This window comes from Megascapheus bottae, chromosome 27 (assembly GCF_031878675.1).
Source record: "Megascapheus bottae isolate mThoBot1 chromosome 27, mThoBot2.hap1, whole genome shotgun sequence".
Taxonomy (NCBI): Eukaryota; Metazoa; Chordata; class Mammalia; order Rodentia; family Geomyidae; genus Megascapheus; species Megascapheus bottae.
Window position 1 is genome coordinate 6,294,189 of NC_143535.1, and position 25,728 is coordinate 6,319,916.

The 25,728-nt window shown below is 49.4% G+C and overlaps 2 protein-coding genes across 4 annotated transcripts in view; both read left to right on the forward strand.

Annotated features, from left to right (window-relative positions):
- The window catches only part of Sik3 (SIK family kinase 3), a 177,815-nt gene extending 160,181 nt beyond the window's left edge, over positions 1 to 17,634 (forward strand). For all 3 annotated transcript variants that reach the window (XM_090319449.1, XM_090319450.1, XM_090319451.1), the window contains 10 exons: positions 1,131 to 1,281; positions 1,963 to 2,088; positions 2,375 to 2,460; positions 2,926 to 3,035; positions 5,547 to 5,886; positions 6,384 to 7,270; positions 15,088 to 15,251; positions 15,914 to 16,046; positions 16,753 to 16,923; positions 17,419 to 17,634. In XM_090319449.1, coding sequence (XP_090175575.1) covers positions 1,131 to 1,281; positions 1,963 to 2,088; positions 2,375 to 2,460; positions 2,926 to 3,035; positions 5,547 to 5,886; positions 6,384 to 7,270; positions 15,088 to 15,251; positions 15,914 to 16,046; positions 16,753 to 16,910 — 2,155 coding nt within the window. In that variant the 3' untranslated portion in view covers positions 16,911 to 16,923; positions 17,419 to 17,634. The remainder of the gene's footprint in view (positions 1 to 1,130; positions 1,282 to 1,962; positions 2,089 to 2,374; positions 2,461 to 2,925; positions 3,036 to 5,546; positions 5,887 to 6,383; positions 7,271 to 15,087; positions 15,252 to 15,913; positions 16,047 to 16,752; positions 16,924 to 17,418) is intronic.
- A 6,109-nt stretch (positions 17,635 to 23,743) lies between these two features.
- On the forward strand, positions 23,744 to 25,576 carry Apoa1 (apolipoprotein A1). The gene is made up of 4 exons (XM_090319452.1): positions 23,744 to 23,826; positions 24,016 to 24,077; positions 24,259 to 24,412; positions 24,926 to 25,576. The coding sequence occupies exons 2-4, from the start codon at positions 24,035 to 24,037 to the stop codon at positions 25,509 to 25,511; spliced, it is 783 nt and encodes a 260-aa protein (XP_090175578.1). The 5' UTR covers positions 23,744 to 23,826; positions 24,016 to 24,034; the 3' UTR covers positions 25,512 to 25,576.
- The last annotated feature ends 152 nt before the right edge of the window (positions 25,577 to 25,728 follow it).

A 25,728-nucleotide genomic window follows, 5' to 3' on the forward strand; every position in this document is an offset into this window, starting at 1 on the left:
CCTCTTCTGAAATCTTTTAAGTAAAGAAGCAAGTAGGTGCTGACACGCATGTCATTAGCCCACCACCATGTACACTTCATGTAACATCAGAAACAGAAATGAATGACAGGGTAAAGGGCTTTCACCTGCTTCCAGAATTCTCTCCATATCTCTGCACAGCCATCTCTCCTTAGTCTTTTCTGGTCCATTATGTAGTTGAGCTTGCTTGCTAACCTGCTACAATTCTGCTTCAGTCCACAATGGTAGCTGCCCAAGTGTTCCCTCATTTCACTCAAAGCTCAGTCTAATGTCATCTGTGCCCTGGACATGCAGCCATGACTCTTCCCATCAGCTACTGGAATGTTGCCTTGGCAGTCTTCTATTTGCTTACCTCCAATCATAAACATCTCTTTCTGATTAGGTAACAAGTAAAGTGTTAGCTTCTAGCCCTGATGCTGTCTTGGGCATTCCTTATCAACAGCTTGCTCTTTCTTTCTGTAAGATACTGGCTGTTTCTGGTTGAGCAGTGGGGTGTATCCATGACGGTTGGGCGGGGGCTGCTGCTCTGAGACTCATTTGCATTCACAAGGTATGTGCAGGATCTTCAGGCACACATTCCTGAAGCATGTCCTGTCTCTAACCCGGGATCAAAAGTCCCTATTTCCACCCTCCCCCAACTTTCACCCTCCCTTTTCTAGCACAGACCTTTGACCACAGCGATGACTATGGTTACAATGGGTCATACAGAGGTTACTATTTGGGGGAAAAACTGGGTGAACTGGTGGATTTTAGCTTTCTAATGACATCAGCTAGTGGTGTGATTTCTGAAAACCAGAACTCCTGTACAGCCACCCTGCAGTGTTGAGGAACTTCTCTCTGCTGTAGTATATTTATAAGAACTGGATGCCTGGCATCCCAGGACCTCTCCAGGCCTGGAAAGTAGACAACTGAAGGTAAGTGAAAATGGAAAAAAAAAAAAAAATGAATACTTGGAGCTCTGTAAAGGGAAGCAGGCTAGGATATCAACCGTCTTCTGGAAGTGGCGTAAATGCAGGCTTCACATGCAGCCGGCCCTCTTTGTGTTTGTCTGGAGCAGTGGTCCCCTTATGATCTGACTGCTAGCCCCTAACCTTCTCTTCCCATGTATTCAGCTCCACCTACAAGGATTCCAACACCCTGCACCTCCCCACGGAGCGTTTCTCCCCCGTGCGCCGCTTCTCAGATGGGGCTGCAAGCATCCAGGCCTTCAAAGCTCACCTGGAAAAGATGGGCAACAGCAGCAGCATCAAACAGTTGCAGCAGGTAATGGGAGAGATGGCGGCCTCTCTAGAGGAGCATGGGTGACAAGAGACCAGAATTGCAGGAGATCTGGGGTGGTAAAGTTCCTACTTTCTCACGTCAGCAGCACTGCAGTTTTGTACCTTGAAATGCAGGTTTCTGATCCTTTTTTTTTTTTCTTTCTTTCTTTTTCCTTTTTTCCTAAGTATAACTCTCCCTGGGATCAAACGTGCTTCGTAGGTGAAGTGACTAAGACTGTTAGAAAGGGGTTTCTGAACCCAGGCTTCAGTAGAAAGCACCAGGGAAGATATTTCTGAGTAGTCCTGGCACTCCATGATACAATATACGGTTCTGGGTCTTGGTAGAGTTGGCTCTCCCATTGGTATGGACTGGTACTCCCAGAGGCAGGAAACATATCCCTTCCTTTTCATTCACCAAGCTTTGAGTGACATGTGTGCTGCACACAGCATTTACACTGGATAGTTTCATTCTTGCATGGGCTTTTGGTGTCCTTGGTACTTCCCACTCCTTCCCTCAGAACAGCGTGAAGGTATTTACTGTGCAAATGTAAATTGCTCATTAAGGACACCTCTTTTGGGATGGCTCTTTTGCCCCTGATCCCTTGGGCCAGATCTATATCTGCTGAGATCACTGCATGCAGTGGATCTGGCCACTACCTGTCCCTATTAACTGCTTTCCTTTCAGGAGTGTGAACAGCTGCAGAAGATGTACGGGGGGCAGATTGATGAACGAACCCTGGAGAAGACCCAGCAGCAGCATATGCTATACCAGCAGGAGCAGCACCATCAAATTCTCCAGCAGCAAATTCAAGTAAGCTCTCACTTTGCTTTCTTCAACTTGTTTGGAGTTCGCTTCTAGGCTGATTTGCCTGTGTGGGATATTGTTTGGCTTAGTTTAGTTTTGGAGACACTCAGAGCAAAGTGGAGTTATACTTCTGGTTGATATGTTTGAGTAGAGGTTACTAGATCTTTCAGGGAATCACTGAAGCATAAGTCTGAGTCACAGATAGTTGTTTCGTTCCCTCCTGAGAATAGTTCTGCTTATTCTTTGAGCTCACAATTTTCTTTTCTTTTCCTTCCCCTCTTGTGTGCTTTAGGACTCTATCTGTCCTCCTCAGCCTTCCCCACCTCTTCAGGCTGTATGTGAAAATCAGCCCGCCCTCCTCACCCACCAGCTCCAGAGGTAATGAATCACTTGGTGTTATGCCTAAGTCATCCACACTGTAGCATAATGTCCTTGGCCTGACTCATGGGAGAAATTGACCAACTTTCACATTTATTTTGGAAGAATCTGCTGGAAAAACAAAGAAATCAATTTAAAGTTCAGGATCCCTGAAATTCTGGCTTCTTGTACCACCACTTCATTTTCTTAGCTCTCTGAGCAAATGAACCTAGCATCTTCTACAAAAGCCAGACAGAGGTCCAAGGTGACCTCAGCCTCTGCCCCAGGTTTGGAGAAGGGGGACTTAAATTGACTGTGTTAGATGACTTACTTGTGATTTTTCTACTGTAGTAATCTATCAAAACTAAAAAATAATGGTTCTACTTATATGTATTATATGGCTGAGACTTAATTCAAGATGGCTCACCTATCAAAGGTTTGTTTTTGTTTTGTTTTTGTTTTTTAATCTGCTTTGTCCTTTTTAAGGTTAAGGATTCAACCTTCAAGCCCACCCCCCAACCATCCCAACAACCATCTCTTCAGGCAACCAAGTAATAGTCCTCCCCCCATCAACAGTACCATGATTCAGTCTCATGGTAAGTGGAAAGGTCCAGGCCCAACTGTTACATGACGCATGCTGTTTGAGTGGTTTGGGTTTGCTTGTTCACATTTCTTGTTTTAGCCTCTTAGTCATGAGTGCCATGAACCATTTAAAAGGCAAAATAACATCGTGTTTCGGGATGTGGGCTACAGAGCCATACCACGTTGGTTTAAATTTCCTGGATGTGCAGCCTTAAGTAAATTCTTTAACTTTGGTGTGCCTCAGATTTCTCAGTGATAGATAATAACACTTGATGAATAATATATGCATTTATCAGAACAATCACCCAACACTGTTTAGGTTAACCATCCAGTGTTACTGAATAAAAGATTGCTGGCAGAACTTCCTGTTGCCCCTTTGGTTATCACGCCCATGGGGCTCTGGTTTGGATGGACATGGAGCAGACTCTGGTCAGTATGTCTTCTGACCCCACACAATTGAGATCATTCGTCATTTCCCTTGGCATCCTTGAGAAGAGTCTACATTGGCCTTGAGTTCCTACCTTCTCATAGTTGGGTCCCTGCAACAACAACATTGTCAGAAAAGTGGACTCCCAGGTTCCATAGCAGTCTGAATGTGTAGTTTTGTGTAAAAAAAAAATTGTTTTATTGTAAAGGTGATTTACAGAGGGGTTACAGTTGCATAAGAAGGATAATAAGTGAATTTCCTTTTGAACAGTTATTCCCTCCCTCATTTTCTTCCACTCCCCCACCCCGACTCTTCTCCCCGAGTTGTAAAGTTCATTTCCAAGGTCGTGTCTCGTGAGTTTCACTGTTGCCTTGGTTCACACTTTGCCCCACAGCTTCTGTGACTCTCCTTCCCTTTTCCAAATCAGATAATCTTATATTCAAGACAAAGATTCAGAAATCAAAAACAGTGATAACAGGGAATAAACCAGAGCGGGGAGGGGGGAAGAAAAAGAAAAGAAATAACTGCAAATGGTACACAAAAAAAAATTACTTCTATTTCTTGGAGTTCCTTTCAATAAGCATATTTTATACAGTCATATGCACATAGCTGTTGAGCTTTTGTGATCTTTTGCTAATATCCAAGAAACAACAATCCCATTAATAAGTTGGCTAAAGTCTTAAGGGAGACTTAGAGACTTCTCTGGGGGGAAAAAAAAAAGAATGGGAGTCAGGCACAGTGGTTCACGCCTGCAATCCTAGCTACTCAGAAGGCTGAGATCTGAGGATCAAAGTTCAAAGCAGCCAGCCCAGATGCGGAAGTCACTAAAGTCCGTGAGATTCTTATCTCCAGTTAACTACCAGGAAACTGGAAGTGATGCTGTGGCTCAAGGGATAGGGCAGTAGCCATGAGCTGAAGAGCTCAGGGACAGTGCCCAGGCCTAGAGTTTAAGCCCCACACAGACAAAAACAAAACAAAGCAAAACAAAACAAAATGAATGGCCAATATACATAAAGAAATGGTCAACATTTTTGGCCATAAAAGAAATGCAAATCAAAGCAACATTGAGGAGCCAGGAACATGGCCTAGTGATAGAGTGCCTGCCTAGCATACACAAAGCCCTGAGTTCAATTCCTCGTTACCACATACACAGAAAAAGTGATGCTTTGGCTCAAGTGGTAAGGGCTAGTCTTGAGAAAGCCCAAGGACAGTGCCTAGGCCCTGAGTTCAAGCTCCAGGATTGGCAAAAAAAAAAAAAAAAAAAAAAAAAGATAGTAACATTGAACATTGAGGTTGAGGCTCTACCTCATTCCAGTTAGATAAGATGTGGAATGAACCCAGATACCCCTCAGTAGATGAATGGATCAAGAAAATATTATACATACACACACACACACACACACACACATATACAGAGAGAGAGAGAGAGAGAGAGAGAGAGAGAGAGAGAGAGAGAGAGAGAGGGGGAGAGAGGAATTCTATGTTTCCATTAGAAAGAATTGCATTACTCCATTCATTGGGAAAGGAGAAAAGACTTGCAAAAAATTATATTAAGAAGGGAATTTCTGTATACAATCACTGGCACTTAGATTTTAGAACATAATTAGAATTAAGCATCAATCTATATAATAAAACATTATGTCTATATTCCCTTCTTAAATACTTGTTTGTTAAACATGATATTTGAAATATGATGTGAAAATCAATGTTAATAAATTCTTTAATAAAAAATTATATTATTAAGTGAAGCAACCCAGACCCAAAGAAACATAGGCTGCATAGTTTTCCTCATTTTTAATAACTAGAATATGACTGTGTACTTTAGCCAGATCTCTTGGCCATTTGCAGAAAGATTCAAGTTTGAGATGTGTTCTGTATTTGAGCTTTCAGAGGAACTTTTTGGATCTACAAACTTGGGGGTCCATAGTGTCATAGTAGAACTTGGGAATCTGGTGTTTGCTTTTTTTTTTTTTAAACAAATTCTCTGTCTTACGTGCACTAAGTTTGAGAGGAAAACTTTCAGAGGCTATCTGATGTGTATCTCCCTGTTGGCTCTGTTACTGGGTTCCTGGTGACTCTGGGGTCTCTTTCTCTCCAGGTGCTGCACCTCCCTCCCAGTTTCAAGGCTTACCTTCTCGCAGTGCAATCTTCCAGCAGCAGCCTGAGAACTGTTCACCCCCTCCCAATGTGGCGCTTAGCTGCCTGGGCATGCAGCCGCCTACCCAGTCACAGCAGGTGACCATCCAAGTGCAGGAGCCAGTTGACATGCTCAGTACAATGCCCGGGACTGCCGGGGGCTCCGCCGGGAGGGGCATCTCCATCAGCCCCAGTGCTAGCCAGATGCACATGCAGCACCGGGCCAACCTGATGGCCACCTTCAGCTATGGGCATCGACCCTTGTCCAAGCAGCTGAGTGCTGACAGTGCAGAGGCCCACAGGTAAGTGATACCCAGCCCTCTGCCCAGGTCAGCCAGGTAAGAGTGCACCCCCGAACAGGATGGGCAAGGGTAAGACAGAGAATGGGTCTGAGGATGGATGTTTCAGCCCTTTCCAAAAGCAGGGTGATGGGATTAGGATGAATTTGGAGATAGGTGAGAAAAACATCCAAGTGCCCACTGGTGGCACATAAAGAAGGAAATGCCAGTTCCCCTGTCTGTTCTTCCCTCTCGTCACTCTTCTAAGAGATGGATGTCTCTTAATAGCTCATGTGATCTTTCAAGATAAGTCCATTTGCCTCCTTGAAGTCCTTATATTCCGAGGACCTTAGTGACAAGTGAGTGACGGGTGCAGGGTATGGCCTCCCTTTCTGGGTGCACTGCCGTTCTCTGGATGTAGGCACTCCCTGGGCAGCACAGTAGTAGCTGTTTTCCAAGGGCATTGAGTGCACTTGTCACACAAATAAATGCCTGCTACCCACTTCCTTTTGTGTCCGCAGCCTGAACGTGAATCGATTCTCCCCTGCTAACTACGACCAAGCGCATTTACACCCCCATCTGTTTTCGGACCAGTCCCGGGGCTCCCCCGGCAGCTACAACCCTTCAACAGGAGTGGGGTTCCCTCCAACCCCAGCCCTGAAGGTTCCTCCACTTGACCAGCTCCCCACCTTCCCTCACCAGCCGCCACACTATACTACATCAGCACTACAGCAGGCCCTGCTCTCCCCCACGCCGCCAGACTACAGCAGACACCAGCAGGTGCCCCACATCCTTCAAGGACTGCTGTCTCCCCGGCATTCACTCACAGGCCACTCGGACATTCGACTGCCTCCGGCAGAGTTTGCACAGCTCATTAAAAGGCGGCAGCAGCAGCAGCAGCAACAACAACAGCAGCAGCAGCAGCAGCAGCAGCAAGAGTATCAAGAACTGTTCAGGCACATGAACCAAGGAGATGCTGGGAGCCTAGCTCCCAGCCTTGGGGGACAGAGTATGACAGAGCGCCAGGCTTTATCCTATCACAATACTGACTCCTATCATCACCACACCAGCCCCCAGCATCTTCTGCAGATCAGGGCGCATGAATGTATGTCCCAGGTTTCCTCGCCCACCCCAGCCCACGGGTATGCACATCAGTCGGCACTCATGCATTCAGAGAGCATGGAGGAGGACTGCTTGTGTGAGGGGGCCAAGGAGGGCTTTCCAGACAACAAGCGCTCAAGTACACTGACCAAAAGTTGCCACAACAGCCCTCTGCTCTTGAGTACCGGTGGACCTGGGGACGCAGAATCTTTGCTAGGAACCGTGAGTCATGGCCAGGACTTGGGGATGCATCCCTACAGACATCAGCCCACTGCCGCATTCAGTAGAAATAAGGTGCCCAGCCGAGGTAAGAGTTTGCCCTGGGTCATGTGACTCAGGAGTGTCAGTGATTTCCGCTTGCACTCTGTGTTCCTAAGGGGGGGAAAGAGTTTCCAATACCACCTTCCACACAGTCCCAGAGAAGCAGATAGGAAGTGGTTATTGGTGGGTAAGGAGTCCATTTTTCAGATAAAATAATAAAAATGAGACACTAATGAGCACTAATATATAATTTCTGTTTTCCCTATATGTATCATGGCTTCTTGTGATTCTGAAATCCAGAAGGCCATCAAACTACTACAGTAGAAAAGTCAGCTAGCACCAGAAAATAGAATCATGTTAGATCAGGAGTCAAAAGCAGTTTCTTGCTGGCCCGTCCCTCTACCATGAGTACAGTAATGTCATTTAAAGCCTTGAGTCTCATTTTCCTCATCTGTAAAATGGAACTAGATGACTAATACTCCTTTGCAGAGCTCTTGGGAGATTCACACATACATCCTCATGCTTCGATGTAATGCATGTGTGCACTAGAATTCGTGATGAAAATGGATCAGTATGAAATGTTACGAATTAATCGTCTACTGTTTTATTGTCATGGGGACCTTGTACTGTTTTGTCACATATTACTTTAGAACTAGAGTACATTCATTTCCGTCTGAAGGAGGCAAGGGTTCCTGTCAGTCATTCTCAGGAATGTAGTTCTGTCAGCGGACAGCCAGGAGGGACATCCATGGGGAATAACAACGGCTATGTCCATAAACTGCACGGCCAAACACCATCCTTCTTCCTTCCTTTTTCCCTGCATTTTCCCCTCTGTCCTCAAAGTCCCAAACACCTCAGCTCCTGTAGCACAAAGCTGGTAATGTGAAGAAAAGAACCCTGATGGTTTGTGGCATGCTTATGTGCTTTGAGAAGAGGGAAATTAGGATGGTGTTGTCCAGTTGCCTTCCTGTGGCTGCTGTACTCCAGGTGGACAGGCTGTGGGAACTTTCAGAGTGGCAGACAGACTTGGGGAAGGTCCACTAGGGAGGGAGCAGCTATGGAGAAACGTCACAGTGGTTCCACTTCTCTGGGTTCGCGTTATAGGGGAGAACTAAGATCAGGATGGGAACCGCAGCAGGTTTCAGGAGGAGCTCTTAGGAGAACTGTGCACAGAGCAGGCTGCCTCACAGCCTCGGCACCCTGCAGCAGAGGAAGGGTGTGGCCAGGCAGCCGGGCGTGCTGTGGAAAAGATTTCTGTGCCAGCGGAAGCTTTTTGCAGGTTGGAGTTATGTAGCTGGAATGAAAAGAACTCCCAGCGAATCTGTTGTACTTTCCATGTGTCACACGCCAAATGCAGTTTGTGCATAAAGTCATTCCGTTCTCTTCTTTCTGCATTGCGGGGAGTCCAACCAAGGCCTCACGCATACCAGGAAAACACTTTTTAATAATGGAATCCCTTAGCTGTCCGTGTGGGATTTCACTGTGACATTTCCACGTGTGTATACAATGCGCGCCAATGAGCCTCAGCCCCTGGTCATTGTTCTATTTCCACACATGTAAATGAGCTGTATTCAGCCTCATTTGCTCTCTTCCCTAGCTTTTCCCCTCCTGCTGGTAGTCATTCCCACATCAAACCCCATAGACCGTGCTTGACTTTCTTATCAACCATTTTTTAAGTTGGTATTAATTTGACCAAGGGGTTTCCCTATAGTATTTCAAATGTACTTGTATTATAACTTGCTCAAAATAATTCTCTACTGCCCCCCATCCTACCCTCTGTTGCTCAACAGTAGACAAGCACTCTTTGGCCCTTGAGCTGCACCCCCAACCCTCATTCAGTCTTTAAGGTGACTCATTATCCCCATATTACTAAAAATGACAATTGAGGCACCCATGTCAGGACCTTGGCACAAGGTCAAAGCCAGCAAGTAGTAACTGACCCCACCCCCTCCACCCCCAGTGACCTAGTTCACTCCAGCAGTAACTCCTGCTATGCAGAACACTGAAGGAGGAGCCAGGCTGGAGCCTCACCTCTCCTCCCTCCTCAGCCCAGACTTCCTTGTACTTAAATTCCTCTTAGGATGGGGGCATGGGTCAAGTGATAGAGCCCCTGTTTGGTATGTGCAAGGTCCTGGGTTCAGTCCCCATATTGGAAAAGAGTAATGGAATATTGAAATACCTTCAGAGTATGTTACCTCAAAGCTTACTTTCTCTGATTTCGCTTCACCCTCCCTCCTGTGTTTGGAAAGGCAGAGAGACTCATATTCACTGTTGTCTCCATGGTGTCACAAGGCAGCTCTGGGCAGGCTACTTAATGCCAACAGTAGCAGGCTATGGACTGTGCTGTGTGGGAACGCCTGGGGAAGGAAAGGTGAGCTTGGCAAGAGAATAGGGACAGGTTCCCACAGTTGAACAGAATTTTGAAGGAATCTCAGTGTTTGAGTTTGTGGAGAATGTCTCAAGGAAGTCTGAGGGCCGGGGAACTTAGGCTTGCTTAGCTTGGAGTGTCATGTCCATGAAGGATTAAGAGGAGCATGTTGGCTAAGTGCAGCTGCATCATGTCAAGAGAATCTTGGCACAGTGCTCGGTTTTCCTGGCAAGCCGGACAGCCAGAGGGTCGTCTCCTGGTCCCGGGCAGAATTCCGTCTTATCAGTGGAGGCTTCTAGTTAAGCTTTTGTCAGTTCTGTCCTGCTTCTTCCTCTAGCTCTTCGACTCCCTTTTCCCCCTCCCTACTTCCTTACATACACCAGTATCACTGCCGTTATCTCTTACAATTATTTCTGTGAATTTCTGGAAGAGCCAGGGAATATGCCTGCAACTTGGGAGACAGAGCAAGAGGATCACCAATTCAAGACCAGCCTGGCAGTTACAGATATTTTAGCTTGAGAGTAAAAAATGGGGGGAAATACAAGGATTAGTTGGAGTCTTACCTCAAGTGATAGAACTCTTGAATGTTTGGAGCCTTGGGTAAAATCCTCAGAAGCACAAACATAAAAATAAAAAGTGTATCCCCAAAAGTTTCATTTCAAGGTTGCCCTGACAAGCCTTCCAGGCTTTTTTTTTTTTTTCCTCTCCAGTCCTGGGCTTGGGCTCAGGGCCTGAGCACTGTCCTTGGACTTTCTCAAGGCTAGAGCTCTCCCACTTGAGCCTCAGCACCACTTCCAGCTTTTTTCTATGTAGATGGTACTGAGGAATCAAACCCAGGTCTTTATGCATGCTAGGCAAGCACTCTACTACTAGGCCAAACTCCTGGGCCCTTACTTACAGTTTTGCTGGGTCCCCTTCACTGCTTTTTAAAAGTCATCTTTTCCCTCTGAGCTTTCCTAGAAGCTATGACCTTCATGCCTGCTGCACTTGATGGCAAAGACAAGCTGCCTTTCTTTCTATCCAAACTTTCTACCTACGGCTCTGCTTCAGCTCTTCCAGCTCTCTCCCTCACTCCCCCCACACCCTCTCTTTTGAGACTGGATCTCACTTTATGGCCCAGGCTATCCTGAAGCTTGCGATCCCCATGCCTGAGTCTGACTGCTGGGATTAGAGGGATGAACTCCCACACCTGGCTGCATGGTTACTTTACCAAAGAATGTTGGTGGATCTGGTGCTGTAACATTTGCCTAGAAAGGGTTATGGCCTTATACTCCCCTATCTCTCTGCAGGCAAGCAGGGGGAGCTGGCTCTTATTTTTTTGTTTGAACAGGGAGGAAAACCTGCTGGTTCTTTTAATGACTTCAACTCTGGGTAGTTATTTACTAGTCCCAAACACTCCACTGGTTACTTTCATGGTAGAAAAATAACACAGTTTATTAAGTTTCCCTTGTATAACAGTAGTTTAAGAGGTATTCCAGGTGCTATGAGAATGCAAAGGGGAAAAGCTGAAGGACATTCTTGCAGGGAACTTCCCCTTCTCTATAGGGAAAGCAAGTAATGAATGCACTGTGCAAGCCAGGCACCATGGCTCATGCCTGTAGTCCTTCCTACTCAGGAGACAGATTTGAGGATTGGAATTTGAAGCCAGCCCAGGCAGGAAAGACCATGAGACTCTAGCTCCAGTTCACCAGCAAAAAGCCAGAAGTGGCACTGTGCCTCAAGGGGTAGAACACTAGCCTTGGGCAAAAGAACTCAGGATAGCGCCCAGGCCTAGAGTTCAAGCCCCAGAACTGGTCAAAAGAGAGGGAATAGCAGGGTGGGGTCAGCTCAAACAACAGAGCCCAGGTGACCCTTGTGGAGTTGTTAACAGGCAGATGAGAAGCGAAGGTTGGCGTTACCCAAGGAAACCCAGACGCCCTTGCCTCCATGTCTATGGCTCCTCCTTTCCCCAGTGGAGGTTTGTGTCAGCACTCCTCTGAGCCACAGCTTGCCAATGCTTCCTTTCAAACAGGCACTTCAGCGAGAACTCTAAAAGTAAAAGAAAATTTGTCTTCCTTTCTGTGTCACGTAGACTTGATTTTCAGATGTTACAAATAAACAGATACAACAGCACAGCCAGTTTACCCCGTGAGATTGCCACCTTGAACCCTCAGAAAACCACATCCTCTTCTCTGAGCTTAGTCAGCTGCAGCCATCCTGCCTCAGGCCTCCTATTAGAGGACAGCCTGGTCGGTTGAGGGGTACCCCTCAGCCTTTAAGAAGAATATGCAAACATGTCATTTCTCTCATTTATGCCTAAAAATCCAGTAAATGAGTAAGGATGAGTCAACATTGACAGATTCAACAGAGTTGCGCAAGCTGCCCGAAAGAACCCCCAGGCAGGCAGTGGTGTGCCGGGTCCTGCCCATTTCCCTTGTGCAAGGGGCTGCCCTCCCCGCTTCACCTCTCAGCCTTGCTGTGGCAAATGCTCTCGGGCTGACCTCTTGGAAGACAGCTTCCGTGCAGGATTTATGTGGCCTCAGGGGCAATACTCCTGCTAGTTCCTTAGGTGGCATAAAGGATACTGAGCAGTCGTGTCAGACAGGGCTCGCATCCTGTTGGAAATCATAACCTGACTTGTGTAATCCTTTACATATTATCAGAGACCCTTTCATATGGGTATTTTTTTTTTAACAGATAGGGAATTTGAGAGTAAGGAGAGGTTCCAGGCCCTGCCCAAGTTGGGATACACATTGTTAATTAGCTCCCCATCTCCTGATTGCACAGGTTTCTGTTTGTGGCTGAGGGTGGGGTGGGTGGAGCTTCGGGAGTGTGTGGTGAAAGGGAAGCTGCTCACCCCATGGTGGCCAGGGAGGGGTGGGGGAGAGCAGATCAACACGATTTGGGCAGAGCCAGAAATGTATTGGATATTTGGATTTGGAAAGTCCTCAGTCTTAAGTATTAAATTTTTTTTTAAGTAAAGGAAAAAAAGCAGCAAAACATGGGCCACCAAACCCAGAGTCATTTAAATGAGGAAGAATGGCACCAAGTACTAAGAACTAGGACTGTATGCATTTTGTTAACTTTGCCCTCTCCTCTTGTTTGATAATGATTTAAAATCAAAACAATCCTAAACAGAAGAGCACTGGTGTTTCTGTTTGGGGGAAGTATAGCTGATGAGGTTTACATCCACCTCTGTGTCAGGGTTTTAAAGGAAAGAAGCCTCTCACCTCCAGAATTGAGTGGATGGGGCATAGATCTTGGGGGAGGGGGAGAAGAGAGGAAGAGAGGGAGAGAGGAAAGATAGAGAGGGTGCAGGTATTAGCAAATACGTTGGGCCGTGCATGCTGATGTGTTCCTATGTTCCCACACCTGGGAATCAGAGGTAGGAGTATCAGGAGTTCAAAACAGTCTGTGATACATGGTGAGACCTAGTCTTAAAACAAGAAAAGGAGGGGTGGAGAGAAAGCAGGGAGGGAGAAAGAAGGAGGGAAGGTAAGACTCGGCCGTTGGTGCTGTGTCTTGGCATGGCAAAGCCGGTGTTCTTCACTTTTGCTTCCTGCTGCTCCTTTAAGTTGGCCCAGGGCCTCATGGGAGCTGTGCTCACAGAGGAACCTGCTGAGTGGTCAAGATGGCTGAGCTGATCCCACAGAGCAAGTAGGCTTTCTTGTGTAGGCATAGTTTTATCTTTTCTCCGCTGGCTTTTAGCTTTTGGTAGCAAAATAGCTGGCTTCTGGCTTTTCCTTTGACCTGTTTACTCCAAGAACTTTGAAAAAATTTCAGTCTTCACCTTTGGTAGCTGGGAAGGCTCCCCACCTCCATCCTCTATTCTCCCCTGCCCCAGATGTCTTGCATTCCTAGCAATGTGCAGGTCATTTGCCTCTCCCCCTACCTCAGCCCAGGCCTAACCTTGACTGTCACAGGAGGCCTCTTGATGGTAGAGATCTGAAACCCTTTGCCAAACACTTATTGTGTTTGCTTTCATTGTCCAAATAGATACAAGAATGATACAGTTAGCATAGCTCTGTGTTAGTGGTTCACACCTGTAATCTTAGCTGCTTGTTTGGCTGAAATCATTATGATCAGGGTTTAAGACCAGCCCATGTAAAAAGTGCTTGAAGCCCTATTTCAACCAGCAAAAATTAGACATGGTGTCATGTACCTATCATTCGAGTTACATGAGCCACATAAGTAAGAGAATCAGGTCTAGGTTGGCTTAAAAAGCCATCCCAAGTTTGAAAAATAACAAGAGCAAAAAGGGTGGTGGTGTGACTCAAATGGTAGAGCACCTGCTCAGCAAACACAAGGAAGTTTTTGTTTTGTTTTGTTTTGTTTTCAAGTGTCACAGTTAAGTACTTGGGCTGAGATTGGAGGATCTTGGTTTGAAGCCAACCTAGAGCAGACAAATTAAATCCTAGTTACTTAGCTCCATAAAGATGGCAGACAGCATTTGAGTGGACCTAGACAGCTGCATGGATTTGGGCTGGTGGGAGTGGAAGTAGAAGAAACTTGCTTATCTTGTGGGCAGAGGGAATGGTGAGACAGGTGCAGGTGCATGGGACTGTGAATGAGTAGGGTAGAGTTACATGGCTCCATTGGACTAGAGCTCAGGCTGTGTAGCTGGGTGATGTGTATGAGGCTGGTTGGAAGATGGACAGGAGGCGTGTTGTGAGGGAAAGTGCCTGGACACTCAAGATGGCAGAGTTGTGTGTGAATGGTTGAGGCTGATTGCAGGGTAATTCCGGCAAGACTTCTCAGTGACACTGGAAAGATGAAGAAGTGACCACAGCTGCACAGGTAGATTCTTTGGACTTCAAGGACCGGAATTCTTTCAGTACCAGGAATAAGGTAATGATAGCACAAGCTTATCCCTAGCAGATTAGGAAAATGCGGTAGCCACACAAGGGTGAGTGAAGGATGGAGCAAGTTATGGGGGTGAGGAGTCTGGAATTGGACAGAGTAAGTGTTGTGTACTGGTAGATAGACAGGGGAAGGTGGATCTGGGCTTGAGTGAGCATTTCAGGGATCTTTTATATAGAGGCAGGATCGCTGAAGTCTTGTAACTAGATGACAGAAAAATGAAAAATGCTTGCCTATAAACAGTGAAGTCACGGGAGGCAGAGACAGTGAAGCAGAGAGGGGAAAGGAGTGTGCTGGAGCTGGGAAAGGAGAGGAGGCCTGATGCCCATCTGGACAAGTGGCTCGAGTCAGCCTGCAGTCATTCCTCTGTGCCTTTTGGTTCAGGGACTCACTGGAGAGCTGAAGAAAGATGTGACCCGGTCAGCCTGTTAGATGGGATTTTCTGTAAAAGATTGGTCCCTTCCTACAGAACCTCTTATTTGTTGTGGTGCCAGGGGTTTCCAGGTTGCTCTGAGCTGCTCTAGGCACCAGCACTAAGCAAGAGTGTTCAGTGAGTGCCTGCTCGTCTTCCCTGGGGAGGTTTGTCATTGTCTTCGTGGGAGTTGACTCTGGGAGAAGCTGTGGGCCCACTGATCCTGTTCTGTCCTGCCTCTTAGATGCAGTCATAGGGAACTGCATGGATGGCAGTTCTCCAGGACAAGCAATGGAGCTGCCAGATCACAGTGGGCTGGGGTACCCAGCGCGGCCCTCGGGCACTGACCACCACAGGCCCCGGACCCTCCAGAGACACCACACAATCCAGAATAGCGATGATGCCTACGTAAGTCAGCCCCGCCTGGCTCCTGGAGGGGTGGGGGATGCGGAAATCAGAAGCTAGCAGCCGGAGGAGCCTCCACTCCTGCTCTCAGTCCAGCTCCTCGGGGAACCATGGTGGCCTTTCTTTAACCCTCACACTGCCTTAATGCAGTAGAGCCTCTATGTCTTAGGCTGGGGATCACAAGAACTTGCCAGCAAGTCTGGGTGTGAACCTCTAGATTCAAGCCTAGCAGGGGGACCAGCAACTGTTGTTACTTGCCACCCTCCTCGCTCACCTGACGGGGTTCAGTGGCGCCTTATCTTCCAGGGCAGGCACCTCCGTGACAACAATATGACACTAACCAGCCATGTGTATTTGTGCAAATATAAACCTAAAGTTACATGGAATTACAATTACCCTCAGCTCCAGGCAGCTAGAGAATAATTCCGTCATGGTGGAGAGTGATTGCACAGGACTGTGTGGAGTGGACAAGCTGAGAGGGGAGGAGAGAGGATGGGGTGGGCATGTCGGTGGTGAACCTCCAGCTGAGCTGGCTCAGAGTGTCCCTTACACTGGTGATGCAGAAGAGCTATTATCAGGGCTCATTTAGCACAGTAGTTGCCCCTCAGGACCCAGAGAGGGGCCCACTGTCTGGAGTCCTCATGTTTCCTGATTGTTTGCTGCAGGTACAGCTGGACAACTTGCCAGGAATGAGCCTCGTGGCTGGGAAGGCGCTGAGTTCAGCCCGGATGTCAGATGCAGTTCTCAGTCAGACGTCACTCATGGGCAGCCAGCAGTTTCAGGATGGAAAAGATGAAGGTGAGGGGCCTGATCCTTGATACCCGGAGAAGTCCTGCAGGGTTCTCCCTCCGTCCTCTCTAGGGTCTCCTGGTGTGAGTACGTAAGGAAGCCCAGCTTCCCCCTGGTTCACCCAGACCCCTCTTGGGGCCATCCTTGGGGCCATCACCGTCCATGACTGTCCATCACGTTTCTGATTAGGGTGCCTGAGTCCTCGTGAAGCAGTGGCACCTCGCCTTAGGACCAGGCCAGGGTGGGGAAAAGCCTAGGCCTGGACACGGTAGGCCAGGCACTCAGCTTCCAGGATCCACGCATCCTCATCTGTCAGGAGCAGGAATCGAGCCGGAAGCAGCCCCTTTAACCTTAGTGTGTGCTGCGAGGGCTCCTGGCCTTCTGCAGATGGGGCTTTCGCATGATGGCTAGCTCAGAATGCCCAGGCCTGGGAACCTGCGGGCACTGCTGTCCTCGTCCACCTCCCCTACCGGGAGGCTGAGCCTCCGAGAAGCTGCCCTGTCTTCTCCCACACACAGCACTGCTAGCACTTGAGGGTGGGAAAAGGGCAAGGACAAGAAGACACAGCATACACCACTGGAATTGCAGCCAAGTGTTCAGTGTTCAGACAGGTGCCCCCTTTCCTCTGTGTCTCCCCTTCCCCGCCCGCCCGCCTGCCCGCCTACCCTCCAGGCCTGGCTGCCTGATAATTTCACATGTTCTTTTGGTCTTTCAGAATGTGGAGTGAGTCTGGAAGGTCCCGAACACCCGGACCTGAGTGAGGGTAGCCAGCATTTAAACTCTTCTTGCTACCCATCCACGTGTATTACAGACATCCTGCTCAGCTATAAGCACCCTGAGGTCTCCTTCAGCATGGAACAGGCAGGCGTGTAACAGGAAACTGAGAGTAAGTGCTATCCTGGCCTGGTGGCCCAGTGCCAGCTTCTGACCCCATCAGGTGACACATTCTGTGTGTGCTGGCACTCTTCCTCACAACCATGCCTCGGGTGGGAAGGGCAAAGGAATGCTGGACTGTCCCTTATGACTCACCTGATGGTAGAGGTGCTTTAGTCCTCATAGGGACCATGAGCTACAGCTGCAAAGGACAGAGTTGTCCTCTGGCCAGCTTGCTAAGTGCTAAAGGATGAAACTCAGTAAGAAAATACACCCAGCCACACAGAAAAGACTTGAAGAAAGTGAAACCAAGGAGGCAGCTGTGTACCAAAGGCTCAGCACAGCAAGCCTCTTCCAGTACCCAAGGTAAAACATGGAAGGCGCACATTCAAAAAGTACTTCCAGATTGCCTTGCCTGGTGTGCACTGCCGAGGGTTCCATTTCCAGCATGGGTGTGGGGAGCGGATTTGAAGGGCATATTTGAGTCAAACACATCCTGTCTGCTTAGTCACAGGTCGAGTGCAGCTTGGGAAGAAAGCTGATCTGATCGTAAACCAACAGAGTCCAGCAGCGTTGCACCAAATTGCCATTGTGTTTCTCCCGCCCAGAACCTCACAGCTCCTCCCTCACACCGGCTGCTGCTGTTTGGGGTTCCGAGGGGTTTGCTATATTTGCTTGTATGACCAAGTCACCAAGGAAATAAACAGGAAGTCCATGTTCTCCATCTTTTGTCAAAGTGTATTTGGTGTGTTTGAGTTGGTGGTTTCTTTTGTTTGGGGGTTAGTAATTTTTTCTTTGTTTTTTGTTTTTAGTATCTTCTTTTGGAAATGATTTTTTTCTGTCTTGATTTTTACTTTTTGTTTGTTTCTGTTTTTTGTTTTGTTTTGGTTTTTTGTCCCATTTTTGAGACAGGAGAGCAAACAGTCAAAGGTCAGAGACCAGGGGCCTCAGGCCGTCATCAGCCGAGCACCCCCTCCCTCCCTCGCCACATCAGTCCGCAAGAGCAGATGGACGCTGGCGGATAACTTCTTTGGAAGATCCATGGCAGAGAAAGGAAGAAAGACAGGGGCAGTGAGTGGTCTCCGACCTTTAGAGAACAACCAGAGAGCAAAAGAGAACCCAGGGCTGGGATCTGCCCTGGGCTGGGACCTGCAGAGGTCTCTACAGTTGGGATTCACTGTATATGGCCCAGCAATACCATATCAGAACTTTAGCACAGAGTGGAGGGGTGACCCAGCACTGGTGGGTTCCAGTGAGGAGGTATCAGCCTGAGTCTCCTTTGGTGTATTAACTCAGTTCCCCTCTGTAACTTGCACACTTGTAAACTTTTATCATCTTGCTGGCTCTACCACGAATTGAACACCAACAGTGGTGCTTCATGCTTTTTGTGTCATCTTTCATTTTCATTTTCCCTTTCGCACCTTTCCCTTACTGCCTCTTTTTCACAGACAAGAATAAGAATAGGAGGTTGTCTTGGGTCCAGCCTCTCCTAACCTTTTTCTCCTCTTCCTCCTCCTCCCTCCCGCCTCTTCCCCCCTCTCCCCCCTCTCCCTCCTCTTCTGAGTACCCTTGGCACCTATATTTTAATTCTTGATCATATAGGAATTGTTCTTTTGATAAATGTTGATATTATTATTATTGCTATTAATAAATAAAGACAAAGACTTTTTGTTTAAAAGAGAAATGTTTAGCCAGATTCTGTTCTAATTTGAATTGTGACTTGCACCTTTTGTTCAAAGCGTTTCCTTTGGCATTGTGATTGTGAGCAGCTCTTTCCTGTGCCCGTTACAGGCCCCTCGGCCTCCGTTCCCCAGCTCCAGCAGCGCGCATACACTAGCGAGTGCTTCCATCCTTACCTTTCCTCCTCTTCCGTCGGTAGAAACCAAAGTCTTCTCTGCTGCTGGGGGCTGAGGGGAGTCTGGCTTCTCTCATGATCTCCACAGCCAGAGACACAAGTTACTTATTTTAACTGAGAAGAGTCATAGGTCCCCAGCCCCTTGTCTTTCACCCTAAATTTGCACAGAAGAAAGCGGGTACCCAGCATGGCCTCCTGACATCCCTGTCAGCGTCCCCACGCAGCTCATCCTCCACTGACAGCACCAGCTTGGCTCCTGGACCCACTGTGCTTTGAGTGGACTGCTGCAAACCTGTCCTGCCTTCCCATGCCTCCAGTCGCTCCTCTGTCAAGCAGAGTCCTCAACAACTAGCCAGAGAGGGGCTTGCCAAGAAAGCTCAAAAGGCAGTTGGCAACTTCTGTAGGCTCATTCTGACTGACGGCCCCTGACCGGCCCTGCTGCTCGGGTCCATTTGCAGGTCCTGGATGAGGGGAAGACAGAAGCCGCCACCCGGACAAAAGCCAGGGAGCCTATTAACCGTGCCATCTTGCAAACTAACTAGACTTTTAAAAACACCATTGCTTTGTATTGTAGTAAACAATATGCGCAGTATATTGAATGTATATGAATATACTTTCCAATTTCTGTTCTTGAAAAATGTCAGAGGTATTTTTTCTTTCTCATTTATGTTGAACTAAAGGAAAAAAAAAAATCTCCAGACTCAAGTTACTAAGACCTTTTGTCCTTGTTTGTGTGGGGCTTTTACAACTTAGTAACTTGGATGGACAGTAGGAGGTTGTGAAAATAAAAACCTGATTATGTTCTAATGCTGATGTGTTACTTTGTGGTTCAGAGTCTAGCTGGGGAGAAGCACCTGGTGGGTGGAGCTGGAGAAGGCTCAGGCTTGGGGGTTCAGGGTGGGGCTTTGAGCCATTCCTTATCTCACCTGGCATTCTTTAGAAACTTAACTCAGCTTCACACTGTGTCCCAGACACCACCGTGGACTCTACCCCCTCTGCAAGGAGCACCTGTGTTTGCTGAGTAGATGGAAAACAAAATCCCAGGCCTGTTCCTTGGGAAGGGGTCGGGGAGCGCCTCACCACTGGCCCCCACCGGAACCCTTGTGGGGTGATGGGTCACTACAACGCAGCCTGGCCATATGGTCCCCCTGCAAGCAGTAGGCCAGAAAGTGGACTTGGCCTACAGTTTCCTCCTTTTCCATCCTGGACTTTAGAATGGCAGGGTAGGATGTCCCAGCAAGGCTGAGAGAACTAATGAAGGTCTTCTGTGAAGGAACATGGAAACACTGGGTGAGGAGGAAGCCTAAGCCTCCAGGTTCATGGGTGGGGACTGTGAGAAAGTGTCTGTGGCACTTCTCAGCCTGGGCCTTTGGAAGTCCTGAGTCTATGGAACCCAGCAGCATTTTTGCTGTATTCCCCATACATGCCACTTCCCTGAAACCCGACAGGTGACTGGGCTAGAGATAGGGTGGGCTCCCAGAGAGGACAGAGCACAATTCTAGACCTGGAGAAAATAGAAGCCAGGCACGGACCCTTCCCCATCCTTCACCTATACCAGGACCCATCTTCTCCAGCCACAAAGATAAGAATCCAGGGATGGCTGTGCCTCTCTCACGCTGGTCAAGGACCAGCTGTCCTGCCTGAGAAAGAGGGCAGGAAGACTGTGTCCTGCCTGCCCCATGGCCCAAGTTGGGGCTGTGCCACAAGATCTGCTGACAGAACTGATACACAGCTACTGGTGTGGAGAGTTCCTCTCCCTGGCTCAGTCTGAAGTCCCTAGCCCCAGCTCGTACATCTTGAGCCACCTCGTGTGTCCACAGGGGCGCATTCTGAACGGGGCTGGCATGGGGCTGAGGGCAGTTTCTTCATTTCCCCCACAGTTTGCTCCTTCTTGTGACCCTTTGCCAGTTCCATTCATCCAGCAAATATTTGGCAAGTGTCTGCTAGGTACCAAGGGTAGAGAAGGACGGGGTCAGCACATTGGGACATAAATAATTGTGAAATGGACAGCTGCCAGCACTTCCCACCTGTCAGGGGACCCAGGCCTAGCACTTGGTGACATGTTCCAGATGAGGAAGAGATGGAAGTTGCGTATGGATGGAGTTACAGCCAGTCAACTGTCCAATCCCTGGGCACGGGACCTCTCTAGCAGCTGTGATGGGGCCCAAGTCTGTTTTTTGCTGGTAGTTTTTCTATAGGCCTCTTTCAGAAAGACTTCTTTCTTTTCAGCATAATCAGCAGTGTGGGTATCTTGCAATGAAGGAGAATAGACACCAGTGAGCATGTACATGAAAACACTTTCCTTTCCCTGATGGCTTGAAATCCCTGAGCCAAGAAGAGTCCTAGGGTTTTGGAAGCCAATGGATCACCATCAAAGTACTAGTTCCCATCCCAGCAAGTATCAGTTCTAAAAGCTGGAGGACTCACAATCTTCATGGCTCTGAGCTACTGTTTTCTAACAGGCAAAGTACCAAGAGGAAAAGTCTGACCTCCAGACTTATGGAGTATACAGGAGTATACGTGAGAAAGCAGGTTTGTCCATGAGTATTTCAGCAATAAGCCAAAGAGAAGGACAAATGGCTAGTGACAGAGCCAAAGTGTCTAGATCTCTGCAAGCTGGCTGGAGTGAGCTTCCCTCCTCCAAAGCAAGGAGATACTCTGGGCTGACATCCAGTGATGTACCTCCCTCCCCCGCCAATTGTTCAGCCTCAGTGCTCTGCAAACCACAGACAAGTGGATGGCCCCTAGCGTGCCATGTCTCTGTTTGTTCCTACAGACAGCTGAGACTGGTTCTGTCCAGAAATAATACCCCGTGCCTCAGCACCTGCAAACAAGGCCACACCAAAAAATGTGGGGTGCCCTCTCATCCCCTAAATCTGCTGCCAGAGCTGACAACGTTGACAACGTATGGTCTGGCAGTGACATGGGGTCATGGAAAGAAGGAGATAGAATCCAGACACAGATGTCCGGAACGTAATATGCTTGCTTTTTACTGTTGGTTATCTTTCAAACCCCATGCGTGAAACCACCAGTTTATTACAGTTCTAGAGCTCAGAAGTTCAACATGGGTCTTACTAGGTTAAACCTGTGGTGTCAGCAGAGTTGAATTCCTCCAGCTTCTAAGGCCAGGTTGCCAACAGCCCAGCGTGGCCTGTGGCCCCTTCCAGCATTTCCTCTGACATTGACTTCCACAGGTACATCTCCCTCTTGAACGCAGCCCTCCTTCCTCCTTGCTTTACGTTGGGCCGTCCAGGGGAATCCAAACGAACCACTCAGCTCAAGGCCTTAATCAAAACTGCCATGCTCTTTTTGCCAATGATCAAGGGTTTCATGAATTCGGCCAGGCAGACACATCTTCGGAGAGCCATGTTCTACCTACCACACAGTGACCCCTGTTATAACTGACAGAAGGACATGTTTGTTTAATTATGTCCAGATAAGAAACTGAGGTGTGGGGAAGTTATATAACTTGCCCAGGATCACATAGCTCCTAAGTGGCAGAGGTGGGACTGAACTCAAAGGTTCACTGGAACCCTTGGAGGCAAAGGCATGAGGCACACTGGACGGGGCAAGGCCTGGAGTCCAGCCACTCCCAGATCTAGCAGACAGAGATGCCAAGCTGGTTTCTAGAAAGCTAGGGATGGTGAGGGGCATATTTCTGCCCTGGGTCCCAAGTCCAGAGACATAGGTTCTAGGTCCAGCCCTGCCTCTAACTCACTCGATGATGAGAGAGGTTGAACAAATTCCTCCCACTCTCTTCAGTTCCTCAGCCAGAAGGCAGTGGAACGGGGAGAGGCTGAAGCAAGTGGTCTCAAAGTTCCCCTCGGCTTGGACATCTATACATAGGTCCTGCTCGTGGTCCTTGGATAAAAGGACCTGGGCGTTCCCGAAGAACCTTAGAACCTGGTGCTACAGACATCCATCAATAGACAGCACTGGGCTCGTGTGTGTGTGTGTGTGTGTGTGTGTGTGTGTGTGTGTGTGTGTGTGTTTCTTAACACCCCTGGCTTGAACTAAGGGCCTTGTGTCCTGAGTACTCTACCATTTGAGCCACACCTCCCAACTCCATTTTGCTGACAGGAACATGAAGCTCAAAGAGATCACTGTTTCACACTCCTCCACCAATGCAAAGTCGAATTCAGCAAACACAGTCCTTCTAGGCCACAGGTGGCTCCTACACAACAGTAGAATTAAATGCCTTAGCTTTAGTTCTGATGTGAGGCCTGCCTTCCTTCCTTCCTTCCTTCCTTCCTTCCTTCCTTCCTTCCTTCCTTCCTTCCTTCCTTTCTCTCTGCCTCCACTCTCTCTCCCCCTCTTCCTTTCTTTTATCTTCTTCTTATTTTGACGTGGAGGGTCCTGGGAGATCACCTGGGAGGCTGTGTTCAGAGTGGAACAAGAGTAATACATGTAGGTAACCCAATTAAAATGTTGGCCTTTAGCACTTCCATGGAAATGTCAGCAGTTTTCAATCTCAGCGAGGACCCCTGAACCCATCGTGCCTCAGGTTCCCTTGGGTTTAGGGTTGGGGAGACCTGTGGAGGCTGCAGGGAGTCATGCTATAACCTGAAGACCAGAGCAGACACCAACCTAGAAGTAGAAAGATCAGGGGCAGGGGAGGCTGTGAGAGGACTGATTTCCTGGAATGCCAGATGTCAGACGGGTGATCTGAGTGGAGGAATGGGTCACTTCCTGGCCTCCCCTCTGTTCTGGACAATGGCACATCCAGACACTCCCAATGGAGGTGGGGGTGGGGGCAGAGAAGGGGCTGAATGTAGCTGCTTCTCAAGCCTGCAACCCCTCCTCTCCTGCCTCCACCTGAACCCTTGACCCCTGGTCTGCAGCCCCCGCAGTTTCCTGTTTGCCCACTCTGTTTGCCCAGCCTCGGGGACAGCTGATCCTTGAACTCTAGGTTCCACATGGCCAGGACTGGAGAGCCATGACAGGGCTGGGACTGAGCTTATCAGCCTTCTAGCCCAGCCCTTGCCTGGAAACATAAATAGGCCCAGAGAAGAACTGGACAGAGAGTTTGGAGAGTCAGAGACAGCTAACAGCTCTAGGGAGGTGAGTACTGTTACCTGCCCCTGGGTTCTGCCCCATTTCCCTCCCCCCTCCCTGCTCCAAGCACTGGAGACTGGGGCTCTGGGTACCTGGGACCCTCTCTCCCCCTCAGCCCCTCCTCCTGGTCTGGCTGGAGCAAGGAGCTTCTGTATGACAGAGGCACCCCTCAACCTGGTCCCTCTTCTCCTCCAGGACCTGCACAGCTTTCGGGATGCAAGCCGTGGTGTTGGCCGTGGCTGTGCTCTTCCTAGCAGGTAAGTGCCATTCATCTGGAGGCCAGCCATGGTGGGGTACACTCCTCTCTTGGGTACTGGGGACACGGAATTCCTCGCCAGTCCCCTCTCAGTCACTCCCTGCCTGCTCCCTGCTTATCCCATCTCACCTCAAAGCCAGCCAGCCTGACTGGTGTGTGTCCTCTCTTTCCCTCTGCACCAGGGGGCGAGGCTCGGCATTTCTGGCAGCATGATGACCCCCAGACCTCCTGGGATCGAGTAAAGGACTTTGCCACCGTGTACGTGGATGCAGTCAAAGACAGTGGCAGAGAATATGTCGAGCAGTTTGAAAGCTCTGCCTTGGGAAAACAGATGAAGTAAGACCCTCCCCCCGGGCCTGGAGCCAGGGACAGGCTGCTGGTTGGGGGAGGGGGAGGGGAACAGAGCCGCTGGTAGGAGATGCTGCCCAGCCTCAGCAGGGCACTGTTGGAGGAGCTGGCTCCCTGGCAGGGCTGCAAGAGGACACCCAAGCGAGATGGCCAAGCCCCCAATTCTGCCTGCAACTGCAGTGCTCCCTTTCCCATCCACACCCCCTTCCCATGCCAAATGCCTTCAGAGACAATGGGGTGGTTTCTCAACACTGGGTACCCACCCAGCTCTATCTCCTGCTAGCTCCCCTACATCTCAGGCCATCTGCACAACGAGGCGAGGCGACAGGCCTAGTATGGGGAAAACTAGGCCTATACGGACAGCCCACTCAGGGTCGGGGGTGCCCGGGGGGGTCACCCCAGGGAACCTAGGGCGCCCCGACAGACCTGCAGGTCTGGGGCAGTCCAAGGTGCCAGGAGCTCCCCCTCCAGTCCTCTCTCTGTGTCTGCGTCCCACTCCAGCCTGAAACTCACGGAGAACTGGGACACGTTGGGCTCTTCCTTCTCCAAGCTGCGCGAGCAGCTGGGCCCGGTGACCCAGGAGTTCTGGAAGAATCTGGAGAAGGACACCGAGTGGCTGAGGAAGGAGATGAGCAAGGACCTGGCGGAGGTGAAGCAGAAGGTGCAGCCCTACCTCGATACCTTCCAGAAGAAGTGGGAGGAGGAGGTGGCGCACTACAGCCAGAAGGTGGAGCCCCTGAGCACGGACCTGAAGCAGAACCTGCAGGAGCTGCGGGCCAAGCTGGGGCCGCTGGGCGAGGACCTGCGCGACCGCGCGCGCCAGCACGTGGACGAGCTGCGCACTCACATCACGCCCTACAGCGAGCAGCTGCGCGAGCGCCTGGCGCGGCACCTGGCCGCGATCCGGGACAGCCCCAGCCTGGCCCAGTACCAGGCCAAAGCCCAGGAGCACCTGAAGACCCTGCAGGAGAAGGCGCAGCCCGCCCTCAGCGACCTGGGCCAGGGGCTGCAGCCCGTGCTGGAGAACCTCAAGGCCAGCATTCTCAGCGCCTTCGAGGAGGCCTCCAAGAAGCTCAGCGCCCAGTGAGGCCGGGGCGCCCCTCCCTCCCTGCCGGGCTGGCTTTCTTACAATAAATGTTTCTAGAATGGAAAGCAGCTTCTTTCTCTGGGAGGAGGAAGAGCTGGGTGCGGGGGAGGTCGTGGAGGGGGAGATTGGGGGGGTGGAGCAGGGACTCCCCCTGCCCTAGGTTCAGGTGGGCCTGGGCGAGAATCCGGTCCCCGGTTGGAAAGGAGATGGCAGAGAG

Excerpts from the sequence above, each read along its gene's own strand:
- Apoa1 (XM_090319452.1), top strand. The coding sequence starts at position 24,035 with ATGCAAGCCGTGGTGTTGGCCGTGGCTGTGCTCTTCCTAGCAG. Across the intron at positions 24,078-24,258 it reads GGCTGTGCTCTTCCTAGCAG|GGGGCGAGGCTCGGCATTTC; the intron begins GTAAGTGCCATT and ends CCTCTGCACCAG. Across the intron at positions 24,413-24,925 it reads GCCTTGGGAAAACAGATGAA|CCTGAAACTCACGGAGAACT; the intron begins GTAAGACCCTCC and ends GTCCCACTCCAG.